At 36.4% G+C, this 20,491-nt stretch overlaps 2 protein-coding genes across 4 annotated transcripts; one reads left to right on the forward strand and one right to left on the reverse strand.

The window, feature by feature from the left end:
* Positions 1 to 2,425: 2,425 nt before the first annotated feature.
* On the forward strand, positions 2,426 to 13,261 carry LOC144008951 (phospholipid phosphatase-related protein type 5-like). Its single transcript, XM_077508338.1, has 6 exons — positions 2,426 to 2,957; positions 4,909 to 5,041; positions 6,411 to 6,661; positions 8,826 to 9,002; positions 9,194 to 9,328; positions 10,986 to 13,261. The coding sequence occupies exons 1-6, from the start codon at positions 2,754 to 2,756 to the stop codon at positions 11,013 to 11,015; spliced, it is 930 nt and encodes a 309-aa protein (XP_077364464.1). The 5' UTR covers positions 2,426 to 2,753; the 3' UTR covers positions 11,016 to 13,261.
* Positions 13,262 to 13,360: 99 nt separating this feature from the next.
* Positions 13,361 to 20,261, reverse strand: snx7 (sorting nexin 7). Of its 3 annotated transcripts, none has more exons than XM_077509004.1 (9): positions 20,203 to 20,261; positions 16,777 to 16,959; positions 16,563 to 16,673; positions 16,343 to 16,501; positions 16,058 to 16,256; positions 15,744 to 15,943; positions 15,569 to 15,655; positions 14,081 to 14,239; positions 13,361 to 13,951 (listed from the first exon to the last, which is right to left on the reverse strand). In XM_077509004.1, exons 1-9 carry the CDS (start codon positions 20,257 to 20,259, stop codon positions 13,868 to 13,870), a joined length of 1,239 nt encoding a protein of 412 aa, XP_077365130.1. In that variant the 5' UTR covers positions 20,260 to 20,261; the 3' UTR covers positions 13,361 to 13,867. The 3 variants fall into 3 exon arrangements, with proteins under 3 accessions (XP_077365130.1, XP_077365128.1, XP_077365129.1); XM_077509002.1 differs by having other exon boundaries at positions 20,089 to 20,223; XM_077509003.1 differs by lacking the exon at positions 20,203 to 20,261 and adding an exon at positions 17,498 to 17,844.
* Positions 20,262 to 20,491: the final 230 nt, after the last annotated feature.

The following is a 20,491-nucleotide window of genomic DNA, read 5'->3' on the forward strand; positions in this document are numbered from 1 at the left end:
TGTTAGGTTAGGGTGAGAAATCTTTCATCTTTGCTCATTTTTCACTCATATATATATATGACCGCCATTTATTTATTCAACCTGCTAAGTGCAGTGTGAAAAGGCTTTTTAGGCTTGTCCTTGGTCCTACCTTTGCCAATGGCCTAGACTACCTTTTAATCGATGTTTCCTCATCTCTATATCCAATCGCTGTACCTTATGTTTCCATGTCCATTTGAAAGTTGCCGTGATGGAACTTTTGTTGTGATGCACAGTCAATTGAACTTGAGCTTCTGTGGGACATAACAGAGCTCCACGATGGCTGTCACCACTATTTTTATTCAAGAAGACTGTCGAAAGTTCTCGATCATCAGTGGGTTATGGTTACTATTTTACTTAGCATAATGTAGATAAGATGAGACTTAAAAAATGTGAGTAGAACATGACCTCCTCTTCTGCTGTGCGTTTCATTTTTATTCATATCGAATGGTGAAACCAATTTGTCTGTTTATATACTTGACTGACCAGATCTATTTTGGTCCATTTATACTTTAGGGGGAAAAAAATCCTGCTCATGTTCCTCTTGTAGCTCCGTGGAAGAAAATATTGATGCAATTTGTGTGGATTGAGAAATTATTGATATACTTTTGAATGTGATGCGTGTGGCTGTTAGCTTGGGTGAATTTGCATGCCTTGTTGTGTGATGTATTCCCTGTATCTGGGTCATACTGCTGCCTTTGGCATAGTAATGGTCCAAAACACAGTGTAGGCATTTCTCATCTCAACAAAATGCTTTAATTCCTCACTCTTTTCTTGGAGTGAATTACAGCAGTTAATTATTTCGTTATTTTTTTTATCCATGATTTAAGATTGGCTTTGTAGTAGCAATAAAGAGATCACTATCAGGTTTATTTTGTTACCTATATTAATTACTATACAGGGAACATTTTGTTCATTGATCCTTGACTAACATTTTAAGATGGTTGCTATGATCATTAAAATGACCCCCCCCCCCCAAAAAAAAAAAAAAGTTACGCAAATGTGTATCAATAGTTACAGAATATCCAAAAATGATTAGAATGCTACCACAAAGGCAGTAATGGAGATTAAAATAAGTTCTAGGTATCAAAATGAATCCAGTAGCCAACCATGTTCAGTCACCCAAAACATTTGCCTCGTCAGACCGCAAAATAGATAGAATTGGAATGCGATTGTATTATTATTATTATTATTATTATTATTATTATTATTATTATTATTATTATTCAGTTACAGGAATGTTTGTGACCATACTATTATTATTATTATTATTCATCCATCCATCCATTTTCTATCCATTTTCTAATCATTAAAATGACCCCCCCCCCCAAAAAAAAAAAAAAAGTTACGCAAATGTGTATCAATAGTTACAGAATATCCAAAAATGATTAGAATGCTACCACAAAGGCAGTAATGGAGATTAAAATAAGTTCTAGGTATCAAAATGAATCCAGTAGCCAACCATGTTCAGTCACCCAAAACATTTGCCTCGTCAGACCGCAAAATAGATAGAATTGGAATGCGATTGTATTATTATTATTATTATTATTATTATTATTATTATTATTCAGTTACAGGAATGTTTGTGACCATACTATTATTATTATTATTCATCCATCCATCCATTTTCTTGACCGCTTATTCCTCACAAGGGTCGCGGGGGCTGCTGGCGCCTATCTCAGCTGGCTCTGGGCAGTAGGCGGGGTACACCCTGGACTGGTTGCCAGCCAATCGCAGGGCACACAGAGACGAACAACCATCCACACTCACACGCACACCAAGGGACAATTCGGAGCGCCCAATTAACCTGCCATGCATGTCTTTGGAATGTGGGAGGAGACCGGAGTACCCGGAGAAGACCCACGCGGGCACGGGGAGAACATGCAAACTCCACCCAGGAAGGTCCGAGCCTGGACTCGAACCGGAGACCTCAGAACTGGGAAGCGGACGTGCTAACCACTCGACTACCGTGCCGCCCTATTATTATTCAGTTACAGGAATGTTTGTGACCATACTACTATTATTATTATTATTATTATTATTATTATTATTATTATTATTATTATTATTATTATGTCAAAGAAATGTCTGACATTATTATTATTATTATTATTATTATTATTATTATTATTATTGTTATATTATTATGTTAAAGAAATGTTTGTTATTATTATGTTAAAGAACTGTTTGACACTATTATTATTATTATTATTATTATTATTATTATTATTTTGTTGCAGTAATGTCTGTCTATGACCATACTATTATTATTATCATTATTATTATTATTATTATTATTATTATTATAATACGTGTTTTCCAAGCTAAAATATCGAACCTTCAACATTTTCTGTCTCTCGCTCTCTCGCACTCTCTCTCACTCATGTAAAGAAGGTGGGCGGTGGCCAATGTGAGGAAGCATCCTCCTTCGGACACGCATTACTCACTTTCAAAATGCTTCACACGCTCATACACACCCATCCGCGCTCCCTCCCTTTCGTCTCCAACCCAGTATCCCCCTCTCTTCCTCTTCCACCCCCACACACATCCACTGGTCGTAGCTGCAGGAGAGAAAGAGCAAATTAGGGTTGGGGAGCCATCACGAGAGGGGCTCGTCACGAAAAGCTGAGCAGCCATGAACTGCTGCCAGAATGGAGGAGGGGGACGCTGGGTAGAAGAGAGAGGGAAATAGAATTCTTTTGGAATTAAATGTCTTGTAATCGTTCGTTTGCATCATGTTGTACTTTCAGTTGGTGATCATGGCCGGGACCGTCATGCTGGCTTATTATTTTGAGTACACCGATACCTTCAGTGTGCATGTGCAGGGATTCTTTTGCTATGATACTACCTACACTAAACCCTACCTTGGACCGGAGGACCACAGCGCCATCCCGCCCATTCTGCTGTATGCCGTAGTGGCAGTTTTACCAACACTGCTGGTGAGTCTCAGAATTTTTATGATGATGTCATTTTCCTTGGCATAATAGCTACATTACCGCTTTTGAGCTTGAGTGACAAAATTCTATTACAGATTGTAGGAAATGAGATGATTTTCCAGGGATGATATGATGTCATACACCTACAAGGTCAAAGATACGTTGTGATAAAAAAGAAATCAACCACCACCATGAGGATCGTAACATTATACCGAACATCAAAAAGTCCTCAGTAATTGGACCAACTCTTCAAATGCTTGTTTGGGGCTCATCTCATTTCTGATAATAGCGTTCACACTAAACAAAATGCGCTTGGAGCGTACCAGAAGGGTTCCTTTTAACAGAACCAAACTGGCAGGTGTGAATAAAGCCTTAAAACCAATTTGCAACGACGTTTTGAGACATACAGTACATTGGACCGTGGTCTGCGGATGTTCAAGAGTTATCATCGCTTGTTCACTTGGAAGTGACGCAGAAGACAACAAAAATTATGCTTGGCTTTAAAATGTTTAGTTAGCAAATAAGCTACGATATGTCAACTGTTGTTTTGTTGTCACACACTCACACTTTCATATGCTACCAAGTACTGAAATGATACTTGGAGTAGCTCCATTGTTAGGTGCTTTATGCCCATGATTTGAGGAACCGGACAACGCATACACCAAAAGACCTCGAATGAGTTGTTTTTGGTCATCCTTCATGTGGTCACCGATTCTCTCTCTGGGTCAGAGTCTGGTTCGTCAGTAAGCCTTATTTGTTTCTTGTGAGGATTGGATTCTTCTAGGATGTCCTTTGTCACTTGTAGTTTGTTTGTAACCTTGACAACTTCTGAATGTGTAGCAGTTAGGATGAGAATGAGAACCTCCAAATTGGTGGTCGTCAGCTAGAAAAGTTTTGTGGACGGGACCAGATCTTTAACTCTTTTACTGCCACACGTTATCAAAAAAACTTCAATATGATCATTCACATCATCCTTGAAAAAGTTCTATTTCATCAGATTTCGTCATGTTTCTTTGTAATTTCATACACCGGCAGTCCATTGAAAAGAGATACAATGCTGCCATCTGCTGGCCATAGTTAGTGGTTGTTTTTGATTCCACAACCTATTGACCAGGCAACGTTGCACTGCCCATTGATTAATAAAACAAAAAACAAAACAAAAAACAGAGTTGACGTAATTTAACGTTTATGGTGGCATATATCGTGATTTTACGAATCGTTATTAAACGTTTTTGGCAGTCAAAGAGTTAAAGATATAAAGACGATGTCTGGATGGTATGCAGTGATGTGCTGTCAGGGTAGACAAGGTAGGCACTGCCTACCCAAGGCTGAAATGAAAGCATTTGGCTTCCAAAAATTGTTGACAATTGAGTGGTGCAGGTGCGTGTTTTTCATCATTTAAGATCATTCTGGTTGAAGCTATTTGACTAGCTAACATTGCGTGAGCATCTCTTGAAAAATAATCACATATTAATCATGATAGAGTGATTTTTGGAACGCTCTCTCATTAGTTCCGCCGCTTAACACATTCATTGCCAGACCAGAAAATAAAATGCATCATTTGACGTCTTTTTCCGTCAATGGCAGTGAATGAGTTAATAATCCGAAAACGTTGTACCTTTTGTAAGAGAGAGAGGCCGTGATTTCTGAGCTGAACCCACTGACAACACGGCAGATGTCGCATCTGGTGCTAAACGCGGAGCTCAGCAAAAACACCCTGAGCATAGCGTCTTGACAGCAGTTTATTCACATGGTTCATAAGCAGTCCAAATATGCACTGTTCAGCTCTTTCTTGGCAAGGGAGTCTCCGCTGTGTTTATGATCGACAGAGCTGCTAGCTGCCGTTTCTTCTCACGTGTATCCTACCCACTGTCTTGCACGCTCTCATTAGCCAACAATAAACAATATGCATTTGTGTAAATGCTGCCATTTTGTCTGATTTCATTTCTAACAGATCACAATAACAGAGACGGTGCTATTCCTGGTTCAGTACACATCAAAAGAGTTTGACCATTCAGAGAAGACTGTTGCCACCGGAGACTGCTGTTATCTCAACCCGCTCGTGCGCAGGACTTTTCGCTTCCTTGGTATGTGACACATTTTAGATTTCTATACATGGCAAAAAAGTTAGGGACTTTTGTTTTTGGGTTACATTTCAGGAGCGGAAGCTAACCCCCAAATTTTCTTTACAGTAATATGTTCTATTCTGCCCCACTAGTAAAAGCACAAAATTATGACTAATATTACGTTTGTAGTATTTGAATTAAGCCGCAAAATCCATCTGTTATTATCCATCACAGGAGGCAGCCATTTTGCCACTTGCTGTCGACTGAAAATGACATCACAGTTGCTCAAGCTGTGATTGGTTGTTGAGAAACTGTGATGTCATTTTTAGTGGACAAAATGACAGAATGGCCGCCTCCTGAATGGATAACAATGGGTGGAACACAATATTAATCGGAATGGTGTGTTTACACTAGTGGGGGTGCATAGAACATATTACAGTATAAAAAAAATACAAAATTGTGGTTGACTTCCTGTAGGTGAAATTCTTCACAGAAACTAATGGTATGAAAATCCAAACTAAATTCACAATTGCTGGCCCATATTATTCAAAAAACATTGAAGATGTAGAATCCTTTGCACCATGGAAAAAATAAGCTTCAAATAAATAATTAACATGACACACCAGTGTGCTTATATAGTCACATTATGGTGGGTTCCTATTGTTACTCTTTTTCTACAGCAGAACAAAAGGTTTGAACATTAATTAATTATATTTGATGGTGACTCAGAGCACAGTGTGTGTTTTGTCATAAAACTAAAACCTGCTGTTCTGTGCCTGAGAAAATTTGCATTTATCCTGTGCCATTGTTCGTTACACATTTTTAGACTAGTGAGACAAAATGTTCTCTTCTCTATTATTGGCAATTTCATTTTTTTAATGATAATTTACTGTTTATACATACAAAAAAATGGATACTGTAATATTTTAGATTTCCACAAAACTTTACATTTATGTGTAAACTACATAGAGTATTTCATTTTCTAAATACATATTTGCCCTCCACTGTACAGGAAGCAAACACAGTGCTCCTGCAGCTTTATTCAATCAGACGAACTGAATTATGTTCATGCCCTAATAAGCAATTTCAGAGGTGAGGGATGGCTCGCTCGAAAGCAGCAGTCATCCGTAAAACGCAACGCACCCACATCGCCACGTTCGTGGCGGGGGGGAAAGTAGGACAGAATTAGAACGATGAGCCTCGGCAGCAAGTGAGTCACACAAGGCTTGACAAAATCCATTTCATGCTTGTTAAAAACTGACCTGTCAACATCTGGAGCCGCCGTGACGAAGAATAATCGAGAAAATGTGCTCGTCTCACTAGAAAAAAAACAAACAAAACAGAAATAAAATAACAATAAATTTTGTGGGTCCATGTTTTTTCTTCCCAGGAGTTTACACCTTTGGCCTCTTCACTGTTGACATCTTCGTCAACGCAGGCCAGGTAGTGACGGGGAACCTGGCACCGTATTTTATGACCATCTGTAAACCAAACTACACAGCGCTGGGATGCCATCAGGCCCTCCGCTACATCAGCCACCAGGAGGCCTGCACAGGAAACCAGAATGACATCCTGCATGCCCGCAAAACCTTCCCGTCCAAGGAGGCCGCTCTCAGCATATACGCCGCACTCTACCTGGCTGTGAGTTACACTATTCTTGATTCATTTTATTGTATATATATCGTGGTCACCATAAAAGCTGATTGATTTTATTGATTATTTTTTAAATAAAAAAGAAAAGAAAATGCTGATAAATATTAATGAAATGTTTTTCACAGGCAGCAATGGTGGGAAAAAAAGCAGGAGAAAATGGAAAATACACAAAATATATTTTTCAAAAATACTGAAAAAAATTGTGAATGTGCAAATCCACAGAACTGTCGTCAACTGTAGTTTTAAGTTGTAATATCACTATTCACCATTAGATGGCAGACATGGCTTTGCTGCATTGCACTTTTTATCTTATACCGCCTTATATTACAACATGAGTAGGCTTTTTTTTTTTTGTGGATTTTGAATGATATGGAGGACAAATATAATACCTCAATAATCAATAATAATTGCATTTTTTCAAATGCGTAAAGTGACTTGGTTTTGTTGTTCAGCAGTTTTGTGCTGTCCATAGATGGACATTTTTATACAAGACAGCCCTTTGCACTGGGAATTAAATAAACAAAACATTTCCTAAAAATAGATAATTTTCTGATATCCCAAAACAGCATTTTTCCTTAAAATTGCATGAAATTAATGGCAATTTTCTATTCTTAAAATGTGTCATTTCTTAGTAAATAAATAAATAAATAAATGAATACAACATTTCCTAAAAATAACAGATAATTTTCTGATATATCCAAATACAGCATTTTTCCTTAAAATTGCATGGAATTAATGGCAATTTTCTATTCTTCAAATTTGTTATTTCTTAATAAATAAATAAATAAATAAATAAATAAATAAATAAATAAATTTCCTAAAAATAACAGATCATTTTCTGATCTATCCCAATACAGCATTTTTCCTTAAAATTGCATGAAATTAATGGCAAATTTCTATTCTTCAAATGTAATTTCTTAATAAATAAATAAATAAATAAATAAATAAAATAAAACATTTCGTAAAAATAACAGATAATTTTCTGATATATCCAAATACAGCATTTTTCCTTAAAATTGCATGGAATTAATGGCAATTTTCTATTCTTCAAATTTGTCATTTCTTAATAAATAAATAAATTTCCTAAAAATAACAGATCATTTTCTGATCTATCCCAATACAGCATTTTTCCTTAAAATTGCATGAAATTAATGGCAAATTTCTATTCTTCAAATGTCATTTCTTAATAAATAAATAAATAAATAAATTAATTAAATAAAACATTTCGTAAAAATAAATAATTTTCTGATCTATCCCAATACAGCATTTTTCCTTAAAATTGCATGAAATTAATGGCAAATTTCTATTCTTCAAATGTCATTTCTTAATAAATAAATAAATAAATAAATAAATAAATAAATAAATAAATAAATAAATAAAATAAAACATTTCGTAAAAATAAATAATTTTCTGATCTATCCCAATACAGCATTTTTCCTTTAAATTGTATGAAATAAATGGCAATTTTATACTCAAATTTGTCGTTTCTTGTTCTTGATTGCAAAATGGCCACAAGAGGGCGCTCCTTCGAGTACCGGTATTCCCGCCCATGGTCCATATTCAAAGTATTTTTGTCATACATCTGGTTAGCTCCTATGTGGGCCCCCTAGTAGCACTTCTGGATGAATTTGTGGCCCCATCCAGCATTTAATTTCCCATGCCTGGTTTAAACTACAGTCAATTATGAATTACGGTTTCTTTCACCTGCGAATAGCCTCAGTTTTGTTAAACATCCACTTTGTCACGCAACTGGTTTCGAGCATATGTAGCAAAAGTCACAAAGTCGGTAACACTGTTTGACACAATCGATTGGGCATTTCCCTTACGTAACTTCATTCCAGTGAGCTTCTTTTACTCCACATTTGGGTCACCTCCCGTTCCGTGACAAGGTGCGACAGCAGTTTGTGACGAGAAAGCCTCACAGAGAAGCAGTGAGAGCGAGAGCGGGATGAAAGGTGACAGCAGCGTGCGACACAAAAGCCTGAAAAAGAAGAAAAGAGCCAGTGAACAATTTTACAGGAGAAGTGTCACTTCAATTTAGCGGCCTTAGTTGTTTTGTTGCCTTTTTGAGCGTGTGCGTGCGTCGCATGGAAGCGCAGTCACGGATGTCACATATGGGTCATGATGACAGTGTTTTCAATCTTCCTTTCAGATGTATGTGACGTGCACAGTTCAGGTGAAAGGCACTCGCCTTGCCAAGCCGGTCTTGTCCCTCGCCCTTGTGTGTCTGGCCTTCCTCACGGGACTAAATCGCATCGCGGAATATCGCAACCACTGGTCGGATGTCATTGCCGGCTTCATGATCGGCACTGCCATTGCCACGTTCTTGGTGAGTATTTTTATTAATTTTTTTAATCCTATCATGGGCACTTGAAGTGGCAAAGAAGACTGGCTTTATTGAGTTTATGTGCTGCGGTCTGACGAGACCAAGATAAACGTATTCGGTCTGTTTCTTCTAATTACAGATTATATGATTGTTAACCTCCAAACTACAAATTGAATCATGGTTTCTCGATTTAGGTGGTGTGCGTGGTGCATTATTTCAAAGGGAAGTTGCTGCTGAATGATGACACGCCAGTAGAACTGCAAGTGAACGCAACAATTCTGGGCATGGGCCAAGTGGAGAGTCCTCTGGAGAAGTATATCGCCTCACAGGTCACTATGAGACTTACTCAACTCAACTCAACTCAACTCACATGGCCAGCAATTAAAATTTGTCCTCTGTAGTGGACCTTTTTAAGTCTGAATATCTTCCACCCAGTGCATACGATTGAATTAACTCATTCAGACATTCAGAGTTTCCCAATGATACCAAATGTGTAGGGTGGGGCTTTGCTACCTTTGATTGTATCATAAAAGAAAATGGCTTCCCTCAGTGCAAGCACTTTTTAGGTAAAGTAAGTGTATAACACTTTTTATTGAACAAATTTAGGCTTTAAATGTTGTTAGCATGTGTTCTATAAGACTCTTAAGAACACATTAAATTATTGTAACTGGATTTGAGCCTACCATTTAAGTTTTAAAAAATGTCCTCTGTAGTGGACACGTCATAGCTTAAAAATAAAAACTTTTTTTTCCTCAAAAAAATCTTTTGCAGTATTCCAGTTACTTCACAAAGATTGGTGAATTTCTAAATAAACATGATTGGGCAATATTTTTTTTCCCGGTAGTCAGGAAGTTATGGGTGCCGATATTGGGCATTTTGACTACTATTGGTATCTGCCTTTAAAAAAAAAAAAAAAAAAAAAAAATAAAAAAATAAAAAAAAAATCTGACGGCCGATAAAACTTTAAAACAAAGAAATGTGAAAGTTTAAATTTTAGGTATTTTTTTAATTTTGGAAAAAAATATTTCCTGTTGAAAACTAGAGAGCTATGGTATTTACTTGGTTAAATTTCTGTTTAATCTTTTTAAGACTTATTGATAACCTTGGGAGATCCCTGAACATTTTTCTTAGCAATGAATTCTATTGTCTGATTAAAAAAAAAAAAAAAACTACATTTGGAAAAATCAGAAAAATTATTCAATAAACATGCTTTAAGACATTACAATGTGGGCTTCAAATATCGGTTATTGGCCCTGAAGAAAAAAACAACAACACACATCTATCTCTAATTAATACCATACACAAAATTACATATACACTACAACAGAAAATCCAGACAAAAATTTGAGGGTAAAATTGTTAGGAACTGATGAGATAAAGATGGACTTGCATGCCTTCTCCTGAGACAAACTCTGATGTAACAAATGAGGGCAGCAGCAAAATAGAGACTACAGGAACATTTTGTCTGCCAAAGATACAAACAAACAGATTGGGAGATCATCCAGTAATCCATTAAATTCAAAAAGTGCATGTATTCTGTTTTCAGTCTTATCTTCCTTTGCTCAAGTAAAGCCGACTTAGCAGCAATGGATCCAGCCAAGATGCACATTTGGTGGACTTATGCTGGACTGAGAAAAAAATAAAATAATCAAAGTCCATCTGTGAAGAAATTCAGTGCCTGAAGATGAGTTAAAAAAATAATAAAAATATCACCTCGTATTAAACTCGGCTATGGTAAGCTTGGTGGAAAAGAACCAACCTAAAAATAGCACAGCGAGGAAGCCTTGCAGCTAAACTGGCCACACTAAACAAAATGACAGGGATGAAAGAAACATTCCCTACTTCTTATTCAGATTTATAAAAGAAGTTGGACAATATTTTTGTATCATAAATGTGTTACATAAGAGCATCTTTTTATCATTACAAATCACGCTACGTGTGATAGCGCGTGAAGTCATGTATTTATTTTTTTGTCGTCTTGCATAGAACCACATCACCTTCGCTGAGGTCACATGACATGACGTCAGCGGTGAAGCAGACGCACAGGACATCCCCGCTTTTCACCATCAAATCCAGTTAGCCCAAGTGCAACTGTAAACCCAATCCCCTCTCTGTGTCTGTATTCTATTATGTTGCTGTGTTTTGTTTGGAATGAAATCATATGAAGTTTTGATCTCAAGAAAACAAAAATGAACATGAAATGAAGCGGCAAGGTTTTAATCTATGCACTAAATATACTGTATGTCGACGCAGGTGGCTAAAAAGCCAAGAAAAAAAATTATCTTGAGAATATACATCATTTCTAAGGTTTTCCAAGCTTGTTTTCATGTATTCATTCACCTTCTGAGTTCATCCCTGCCGCAGTTAGCGGAAATCCTCAGCCCCCAAAAGTTGGCAAAACACAAATTTTTAATTCTATATTGCACAGTATGGCGATGGTCTTTCCAAATGAAGCTCTAATTGCCACTTCAACATAGTTCCTAAGCACCAAAATTACTCCAAAATGAGTTTTTCAAGTGAATCAGAAAGGATAAAAAATGCAAATATGTGGGGAAACATTGCACACAATATGCATTTTTATTCCTACACATTCCATATTTCATTCCAATTTTCATTTTGTTTCATGAGGTGTATCAAAAAATAAAAATAAATCCGCATATTGTAGTATAGACGTTTTTGTTGTTAGCGAATGTGCTAACCTGTTAAATATCATGCTAGCAGCTAGCATGATAGAGCGACTCTAAATTGGTATTCAAATTGTATATCAGATTAAAGTTTTTTGAGAGAATACGTGAGAATATTTCGAGAATATGATACTGAATGCTGGTAAAATAGCCAGCATTAAAATTGTCTTTGGAGTGGGAGTTGTTACCTAAACAAAGCTAAGCTAAGCTAAGCTAAGCTAACCAGCGTTACAGTACAGCCAAGGTCAAACCTATCTCGCACTGTCTTACTCATCTTGAGATATTCAGCTACTATTACGTTGTTTTTAATAAAACAAAATGGACTCAGGTGAAAGTAGAAACACAATATAACAATGTATAGAGTTTATTTTAGTCAAGGCACAAGTATCATATAGTTAGCTGTTACAAAAATTCAAATTCTGGGAGGAACACAGCAGTATTTACAAAAATGTTGTCAAGAAAATTTGCAAATGATAATCCATATTGAAAACTTTGCACTATGAGGTGGCACCTACAATCATATTTGAAAATGTTTTTTAATAGTACAATTATGTTTAGTTTAGGATATACGCACAAATAATTGCAGTTTATTGTACATACTTAAGCCAAGAAATGACAAAAGTGGCTGGATGAAATCTCAGGAAATTAACACCAAAAATATTGCTTTATGAGAATAAATGATCAATCTTAAAAGCAAACTAAAACGTATTTCCAAAGATTTTTCTTATCATGTGGAAAAAACAGTATGTTTTCAGAACATAGACTTGTTATGGTAGATTAAATTTGACATCTTAATAATAATAATTCAATATGTATACTGTAATATTTATTTCTAATATGTCGACACAAGTGTACAGTAAGAATACAGTTGAAATACTAGTTGAAAATGTAAAATCATTTCCCGAATGCACGTTTCAGTGGACATGAGGTAATTATTTTTCTTTCCAGATTTCCAGATTTATTTAAACAGATTATGTTGCTTTTTGTGTGGTCATGTTGCAAATGACATTCAATATTTGAATTTTGATTACTTCAATTTCAAGTTGAAATACCTAAGTGAGATTTTTCTTTGTAGCATTAACAGTTTTTTTTTTTAATCACTGAAGCACTTCAAACAAAGTCTACATACAGACTTGCAAATAGTTTATTTACTCAAAACTGTATGTCACAGTATATTTAAGCGAAAACTGAATTTGTATCCGATTGACGGCACATATAAATATTAAGTCACGTTTTTTTTTTTACTCAATTACTGTGTACTTTTACTTTTTCTATGACCATGCACTGTTTGAGTGATCCCATCAGTATTTCCATTTCATCTCTAGTTGGCATTTTTTTTCCACGTTGCTTAAATATGTTTTATGGATAGTGATATTCATTGTTCATTAATATAACATTAGAAAATGTCTTCTCATTGTGTGGTTTACAGATTTTCTCAGTATTTTTCACAACCCAGTGAGAGTTGTTTGAAATGGACCCTTTTGCCATTGTTGTTCCTCTTGTACGCTTCTGGGCCCATGTTTTTGAAATATGGGATTATAAAAAAAAAATGTTAATAAAACCAAATGTTTCAAACAATCCAAAGTATGTTTTTATTTATTTTTTTTTAACCAAGTATGCTTAAGTTTCAATATATTGTATTTAACCAGATTACATATCATAAATCAGATTCCCAAGTTGAATGATCAGTCAAAGCTTTTATTAATCATTTGATAATTAAGTCAAGCAATATTTCAGAAGGTCAAACCAAAACTATATGAACATTGGAAAAGTGCTGCTTAGTATCGTGACTCGTCAAATGATCTGAAACACAAAACTTGGACGTTAAATGTGACAACTTTGTCATTACAGTTCATCAAAAGAAGCAAAATCAAATTTCAACAACAACAAAATGTCCTGGAAACTAAACATGACATAAAGTGTATTGTGTTAACTTAGCAAATTACAGACTGAGTACAGTACTTGCATCAACAAACTCATTTTGTAAATGTACAGTAATATTTCCATGCTATCAATAAATGTAAACATTCTAGTATAACATATTACAATATTGGAACAAATATAGCACATTGTTGTTTTGGTCATGCAAAAGAACATTAATTTCAAACTGAAATGAAAGATGTGTGCTGGTTTATAAGATTTTTTTTTGTTAGTTTACATATTTTTTTTTTTTTAAGGACACATTCACATATGAAGAGTATCTTCATCTTGACGCTCGATGGGATCCCTTTTTTGAGACAAGAGGAAGGATTCCCACACTGCAAGGCACTGCAAGACAAAACATGATTATTATCTATTCATCTATTTAGCCCCATCAAAATTTCCAAAAACGTACTTAATTTCAAAATTATGAGGATTGTTTTTTGAAGCAAATGAATAATTGCATTTGACGCTCACCTTTTCATAGCATTCCACATTCTTCTCAGCGGTTGCGATGAAAGCCGTCTTGAGGTCATCTCTCATCCCGTTCTGCCAGTTGACCCAATCGCCCTTCAACGCACTGTTCGCCATTTCCATTCGATCTGCCAGAGAATCCACTTCTTTCTCCAGCTGACCCTAAAAACACACACACAGTTCAGTGCCTCCAACTATTGTTCTGCATCATCTAAATCTCTGTACTTGTGCTTGTGCTTATTGAGGAACATAATCCCATATTACAATACTGTATTAATGTAACCAAGGTAATTTATGTTAAAAAGAGCGCATCTTCCTCAGGGTATTGTGTCATTCTAAATTAGAGTGAGATCGCCCTCTCCTGGCTACAGTGGGTCATAACATGCAGCGTTGGCTCCGAATGCAGACAATCCACAGTGAAAAAGAAAAACAAATTTATACAGTTTCAATTTAATTCAATTTCAATTCAATTTAATTTAAAAACATTTGAACGTATGAAAAAGACTTTTGGAATATAACTGAGCTCAAAGCAAACATGCTGCATAAGAAGCTTAACAATTGAATAAACTGCCAGTAGAACTCAAGTTAGTCCCAAGTGTAAATAATTTTACATTCAGGTTAAAAACTATATTTTCACCCTCAATAATTACTATATAAATAAGATCTTTTAGAGCATTTCTATAATAAATTTTTCCAAAATCATGTATGGTATTTTAGTAATATTAGTAAACTACTTTTAATTTCTGTATTTGACTTTTAAACTTCTTTTAATATCTGGGTTTAATCTTTAAATGTTTTGTAACTATGTCAGGCACATTAATTTAACTTGTGTATGAAATGTGCTAATACAAATAAAGCTGCCTTGCCTTTTTAAACACAATCTACAAAAAAAAAAAAAAAAAAAAAGATAAAAATGTATCAGCTGATAGTTGGGAGTCAATTTTTTTTATCTGGTATCTTTTAGGGATGTAACAATATCCAAATATCACGATACAAAGCTCCCGATACGATAATTATCACAATATTGTGGGGAGGTTGGCGATATTTAAAATAGGCCACAATATTGTAATATTGCACATCGAGTTCGTCCACATATTGACTCGCTTCACAAGCATATTACAATCCCCTTCATCTGACAATTAGTTATTTTAAAATATAGAAGGGCCAAAACATCCCTAATGAAAATTAAACCATTAAAAAACTACCAAAGGGTGCTAGAACTGCACAAATGGAAATCAACCTGACTTTTTTTTTAACACTTTTAAATATCGTGAAAATGACGACGACGATATTGTGGCAGTTTTAATATCACGATATTGCCACTATCGTTACATCCCAAGTATTTTTGTCTCGTAACATTTTGGGTGAGTCAACATCAAGTGGCTAACATCTGTTTTTATAGTTTTATCTCATTTTGACAATCCTCATTTCAACCGATCAAAACAAACATTGAGCTGAAAACTGAATAGAAGTATATCAAACATCACTTACAACTTCTTGGTCCACCTTTTTGGTTGCAAGTGCTTCATGTTTGGTCTCATAGTAAGCCTGGATATTGTCTCGCCGTTTCATCACCGTCTACGTCCAACAAGAATTCCAATGAAACGTTGCTGTAATCTTATAAAATCATACATTTGACCTGCAGAATTTGATGCTTGCAACTCACCTTGAGGACCTCGGTGCAGAGCACATACTCATGAAGAACGGGGACCAAAACCTCGGAGAGATGCTGGATCTGCTTTTCGGTTTCTTTGCTGCATTCCTCCACACAGTTGGCCACGAGTTTCAGCGGGTCATGCAGATCCTCTTCCAAATCGGCCCATTGGATGTAAAGGGGCCCGTATTGCTTGAGCTCATCCAAATACTCTGTCGAATTGAACACAATCAATCTGAGATAGCAGAAATATAAATAATCTTGACTTTTGCAATATTTCAGACAGTTTCAGATTTGACTGGTTGTATTTTTTCATTTATTTTTACCTCGCTGCTCCCTGATGATCCTCTGAGAAACCTTATCAACAGACGAGATCCTGCAGCCAAAGTTTTCCACGTATTCCTGCATGAGCGTGAACTCCTCCGGACGGCTCTTGATGCCCCACACCGTGTTGGCCACCGCTCGTACCGTGTCGCCCATTCGACTCAAGAAGCCAGGACCCTGTTTCTTGTGAGATGAGAAATCCTGCAGATGGACCACGGTTGAAATTAAATTGCCCTCATAACAATAAAAGAAAACGATTAAGTTCTATAAATAAATACACATCCTGCCTGAGCAGTTAGGAAGAGCTTAAAGTGCTGGTTGAAAGACAGGATGGGATGCCCGGCGATCTTATTGAGAAAGCGATGTAGCGCTTTCTTCCTGGTCTCGATGAAGTCATCACTGAAGCGCTCCACCATGCCTTTCATCACAAACTTCTCGGGAAGAGGCTGAAGGAGGATCACATTTTTCACACTCCTGAGTCAAAAGTCGTGCCGTGTTTATACATACATGAACGATGAGGGTTGGATAGGTGTCTTCCAGTCTGCTACGTAGCCAAAGGAAGTCCTGGTAGCGGCGGAGCACCGCGTATTCACAGGAGTCAAACTCACTCCTTGTGGTCTGGAAAGGAAAAATGACATTTTATTTTTGCCCAACCAAATCATTTGTATTTTAAAAGCACGTCCATTTAAAAAGTCAATATTTTCATGTGAGCAAGCCATACCTTCGTCACGACTCTGTACATGATGAAGGTCTCAATAGCTGTCACATGACTCTCGGAGCTGTCGACGGTAACAAACAAGTCTTTGGTGCAGCCAGTCTGCTGTTCATCTTCATCCAGTTGGTACTGGTTGACCATTGAGCTGGGCGAATTGGGCATTTGATCCTCATCTGTCCCTAATAATTTCTGAAGCAAACACAAGATGAACAAATTAGGAAAGAACATTTTGTTTTGTTTTGTATTGCAGTTGTTTGGAAAATTCTGTTAAAAAAAAAAGAGGCACTACTGTGTCTATAAAAGTGGTGCCCAAGGCTAAAAAAAAACAAACAAAAAAAACATTTTGAAAAGTGACCAAATTCTCTCTGACATATTTGCAAAACTTTATATAACACTAGCAGGATATCTACTTTGCAAAACCGCAACATTTGGAACTTTGTTGACATATTTCATAGTGTACTTAAAGACTAGAGTGTGTCCCTTCAAACATGGGCAAATAACTGAAAACGAACTTCTTACAAATCATTGGGCGGAGTAATTTCACAGGTAAAGTTAATTTAAGTACAAAAGGCACATCGTCTGCTGATTCAAAACTTTTACGTTGCGTTTAACAGACAAAAACAAAACTGCAAACTGGTCACAAGATAGTGTTTCCACTTGAGCCATTTCCACGTCGTCGCAAGGAGTGAAAAAGTTGAAAAGTCCGAGTTCGGAAGTTTGATTGTACCTTACTGAAAACTTCCAAGTCTTCGTCTTCTTCCAAATCCAACATGTCTTTTGTCAAAACCGCCAAATCCGCCTGACAATTCATGTCACAGGTTTCACTTATGAATGAGACAAACTTCCTCAACGTCTACGCAAACACAAAACACGGAAAAGCAGCCAGGATCCCATTTTCCATACTTTTCTTTCGAAATAAAAGCACAATTTTTCAAAATAAAAGTCCCAGTGGGGTATCGGCTCTCTGCTTCCTCTGAGCGATTCAAACTGATTTGGTGTTAATTTAATTTTTCAAAAGGGGTTCATTCTGTCTAAAATTCTTCATTTGCCTCTCGTGTCGAAGTCCACAGCAGCCATTGGACACAAACTGCACCACCCAGAACACACCAAAAGATGTCGCTGTTACACAAGCTGAGGGCAACATCATCACATTCTGAACTCAACATTCTCTCTACATGCTGATTATTATTTACGTTGGAGATAAACTAAACGTAAAATAAGTGACTCACACTACATACTACTCATACTATTGTGGTAGCACTTTGAATTTGCTTTTGTAGTTTATTTATTTTAACAACTGAATCAACAAGTTATTGGGCTTTGTGTGCCACATTACCATGTTTAAATATTGAATAAGCTCTCAGGAAAGTAAACACAGTCCATATAATTATTTGCCCTTCAACTGAAACAAATAAAAGATTAATTCCTTATTTGAATTTCCACTTACAGACACAAATTCATCGAGACAAAGCAAGTCAAGGCGTATACTGTAACTGTTTCTTTGGAATCAATGTTTTCCAACCAACTCACTTTTGTCATTGTGTCATTTTGCCGTATCATCACTGACACCAATTATTTCAAATTGAAGACAATCGATTTTTATTGATCCTCTTTGTGCTACAGTAACAATGACCAGTCATATTGTTACATTTGAATAGCATATACATTATTGTGCATAATTAATTCTATCTACTGATGTACTTTTTTTTCCTGGCATGGCACAAATGGCGTTATAAACAATTTTAATTGATGTCAATATGTAATCCCCCCAATTCGTATATGTATGTAAATGTATGCATCTGAAGATGAGGCTGTACTTGCACGATTGAGTCGGTTCAATGTGCGCGTGTCTCCCTCCCAGACTTTTCAGATTCGAGTCTTCTGTAATGGTTTTACAAAGGTCAGGGTTTTCACTGGTTGGGATGTAGCCGCAGCCTGTGTTTAAAGGTCAGCACACCACACCATCACATTATCTTCCTGTCATTTCATAACAGTTTGTCTGTGTTTTTCAAAAGGTTCAGCTCCTCCGAGGCTCGGCGCTATTGCGTTTTCTTTCGCCGTGAAAGCAAAGGAGGCGATGCGAGCGGAGAGGCTCAAGTAGTTGCACAGTTTTGTTTTGTTTTAATATTTGTGAGCGAAACAAAAACAAATCAACACTAGACTTAATGCGCACAAAATATGTCGACTGAACGCTTTGCATAAATCACAAGTTGAATGTCATTTGTCGGAAAAAAATCTGTCGTCAAGCTATGATGCAGAATTGTGGTAGTGATAAATCCTATTGTCACATCATACGCACATACACGCACACACAGATTCTTATTGAGGTAGCGCGGTGGATTAGCATTGCCCTTTGTGGAGCTGACATTCACCAATTGGACTTAATTAGTAGTGCTGAGCCTATCGCTGACCTTTTGTTATGCAAGCTGTCAATGAAAACCTTTCCTGTTGCCTTAAATGGAGGATGCTATTTGTTAAGGTAATCAGAGCTCTCCCATTCAGGCTGCTATATTGTATATCCTCATACAGATAGCAGCCCCATGAGAAGTTGTACACATTCAGTGTAGTTCCACATTGTGCCACAACACCTCTGAGCACTGTGGTCAGTGTAATTAACAGCACGAAGAAGAGGTAGAGAAGGTCCTCAACTAATCTCCATTAAATGTTATTCTGAGTGAGAAGAGACAGTATAAGCATGTGACTACTGTATTGTATGTTCAGTTTGGATGCATTGTTGCATTGTGTTAAATTAGCAGTTGTTTGAAGGTTTGTAATCACTAGAACATCTATGCTAATTTTTGTTAGCTGGTATACGGCGTTTCACAATAGGCTTGCGGACTTTTGTCAGATGTAATTTTATGGTTTGATTGAACATTTTTTCCCTTTAAATACACATTTTAATTATTTTATGGTAAACTTCAACATAATTTTTTTAACAGTGATGTCATACATAGAGAGAGGGACAGGTGCTAAACAATACTTTTAAGAGTATGTATTTTTTTTTTTTTTTAACGGTCTCTTTCATTGCTTCTAAATTGTCTCAACATTCACACAACAGTTATCAAAATCTTAATGAGGGAAAAAACAAAAAAGTTGGCTCCATGACTCAGCAGAAATGACTGCATCAAGCTAATTGTGCTGATCTTTGGTAAACTTCAACTTTTTGCCAATGTTTTCACCCATAACTGAGTCTAACAAGAAACCAAGGCAACCCTAGAACTCAGATTATCAGGGAAAAAAATATGAGTTTTCTTTTTCACATTTTCATTTTTTCAGTTTGTTCTTGTTAGCATAGCAGCAAACACAGCTCGCACATACTCTTGAGCAAAAACTCAGTGACTGGACATGCATGTAATCCGGATTACAGCATACTAAAACCCAGCTAGTATTTAAAAAAAACATTAAAAACAATGTGGAGAACATGGTACATACAAACAAAAACAAAGTAGGAAACAAAAAAGGTGTGGCAAGACAAGGTAAACAAGGCATGACATTGACAGCAACAATAGACCAACAAGGACTGAATGAAAGACAGGTGATTATATACACCAACACTAATTGACATGACAAGACACACCTGGGCAAGACACAATTGGCTGAGGCCACTGATTGGTTGACACACGAGGAAGGGCAGGCAACCACTTAAAGCTGTACAACAGAAAAAAAACAGATCACGCAGACAAAAAACAAGAACACCCAAAACCAAAGAACTGAAACATGG

The sequence above is a fragment of the Festucalex cinctus genome, chromosome 20 (assembly GCF_051991245.1).
Source record: "Festucalex cinctus isolate MCC-2025b chromosome 20, RoL_Fcin_1.0, whole genome shotgun sequence".
Taxonomy (NCBI): Eukaryota; Metazoa; Chordata; class Actinopteri; order Syngnathiformes; family Syngnathidae; genus Festucalex; species Festucalex cinctus.

What these genes read in the sequence shown, in the direction of transcription:
- LOC144008951 (XM_077508338.1), top strand. Translation starts at nt 2,754, where the DNA reads ATGTTGTACTTTCAGTTGGTGATCATGGCCGGGACCGTCATGCTGGCT. An exon ending in CAGGACTTTTCGCTTCCTTG is followed by an intron (nt 5,042 to 6,410) that starts GTATGTGACACA and finishes TTTTCTTCCCAG; the next exon opens with GAGTTTACACCTTTGGCCTC. An exon ending in AGAAGTATATCGCCTCACAG is followed by an intron (nt 9,329 to 10,985) that starts GTCACTATGAGA and finishes CGTCTTGCATAG; the next exon opens with AACCACATCACCTTCGCTGA.
- snx7 (XM_077509002.1), bottom strand. Translation starts at nt 20,193, where the DNA reads ATGTTCTCCACATTGTTTTTAATGTTTTTTTTAAATACTAGCTGGGTT. An exon ending in TGTACAGAGTCGTGACGAAG is followed by an intron (nt 16,674 to 16,776) that starts GTATGGCTTGCT and finishes TTTCCTTTCCAG; the next exon opens with ACCACAAGGAGTGAGTTTGA. An exon ending in AAAAGGTGGACCAAGAAGTT is followed by an intron (nt 14,240 to 15,568) that starts GTAAGTGATGTT and finishes GTGTGTTTTTAG; the next exon opens with GGTCAGCTGGAGAAAGAAGT.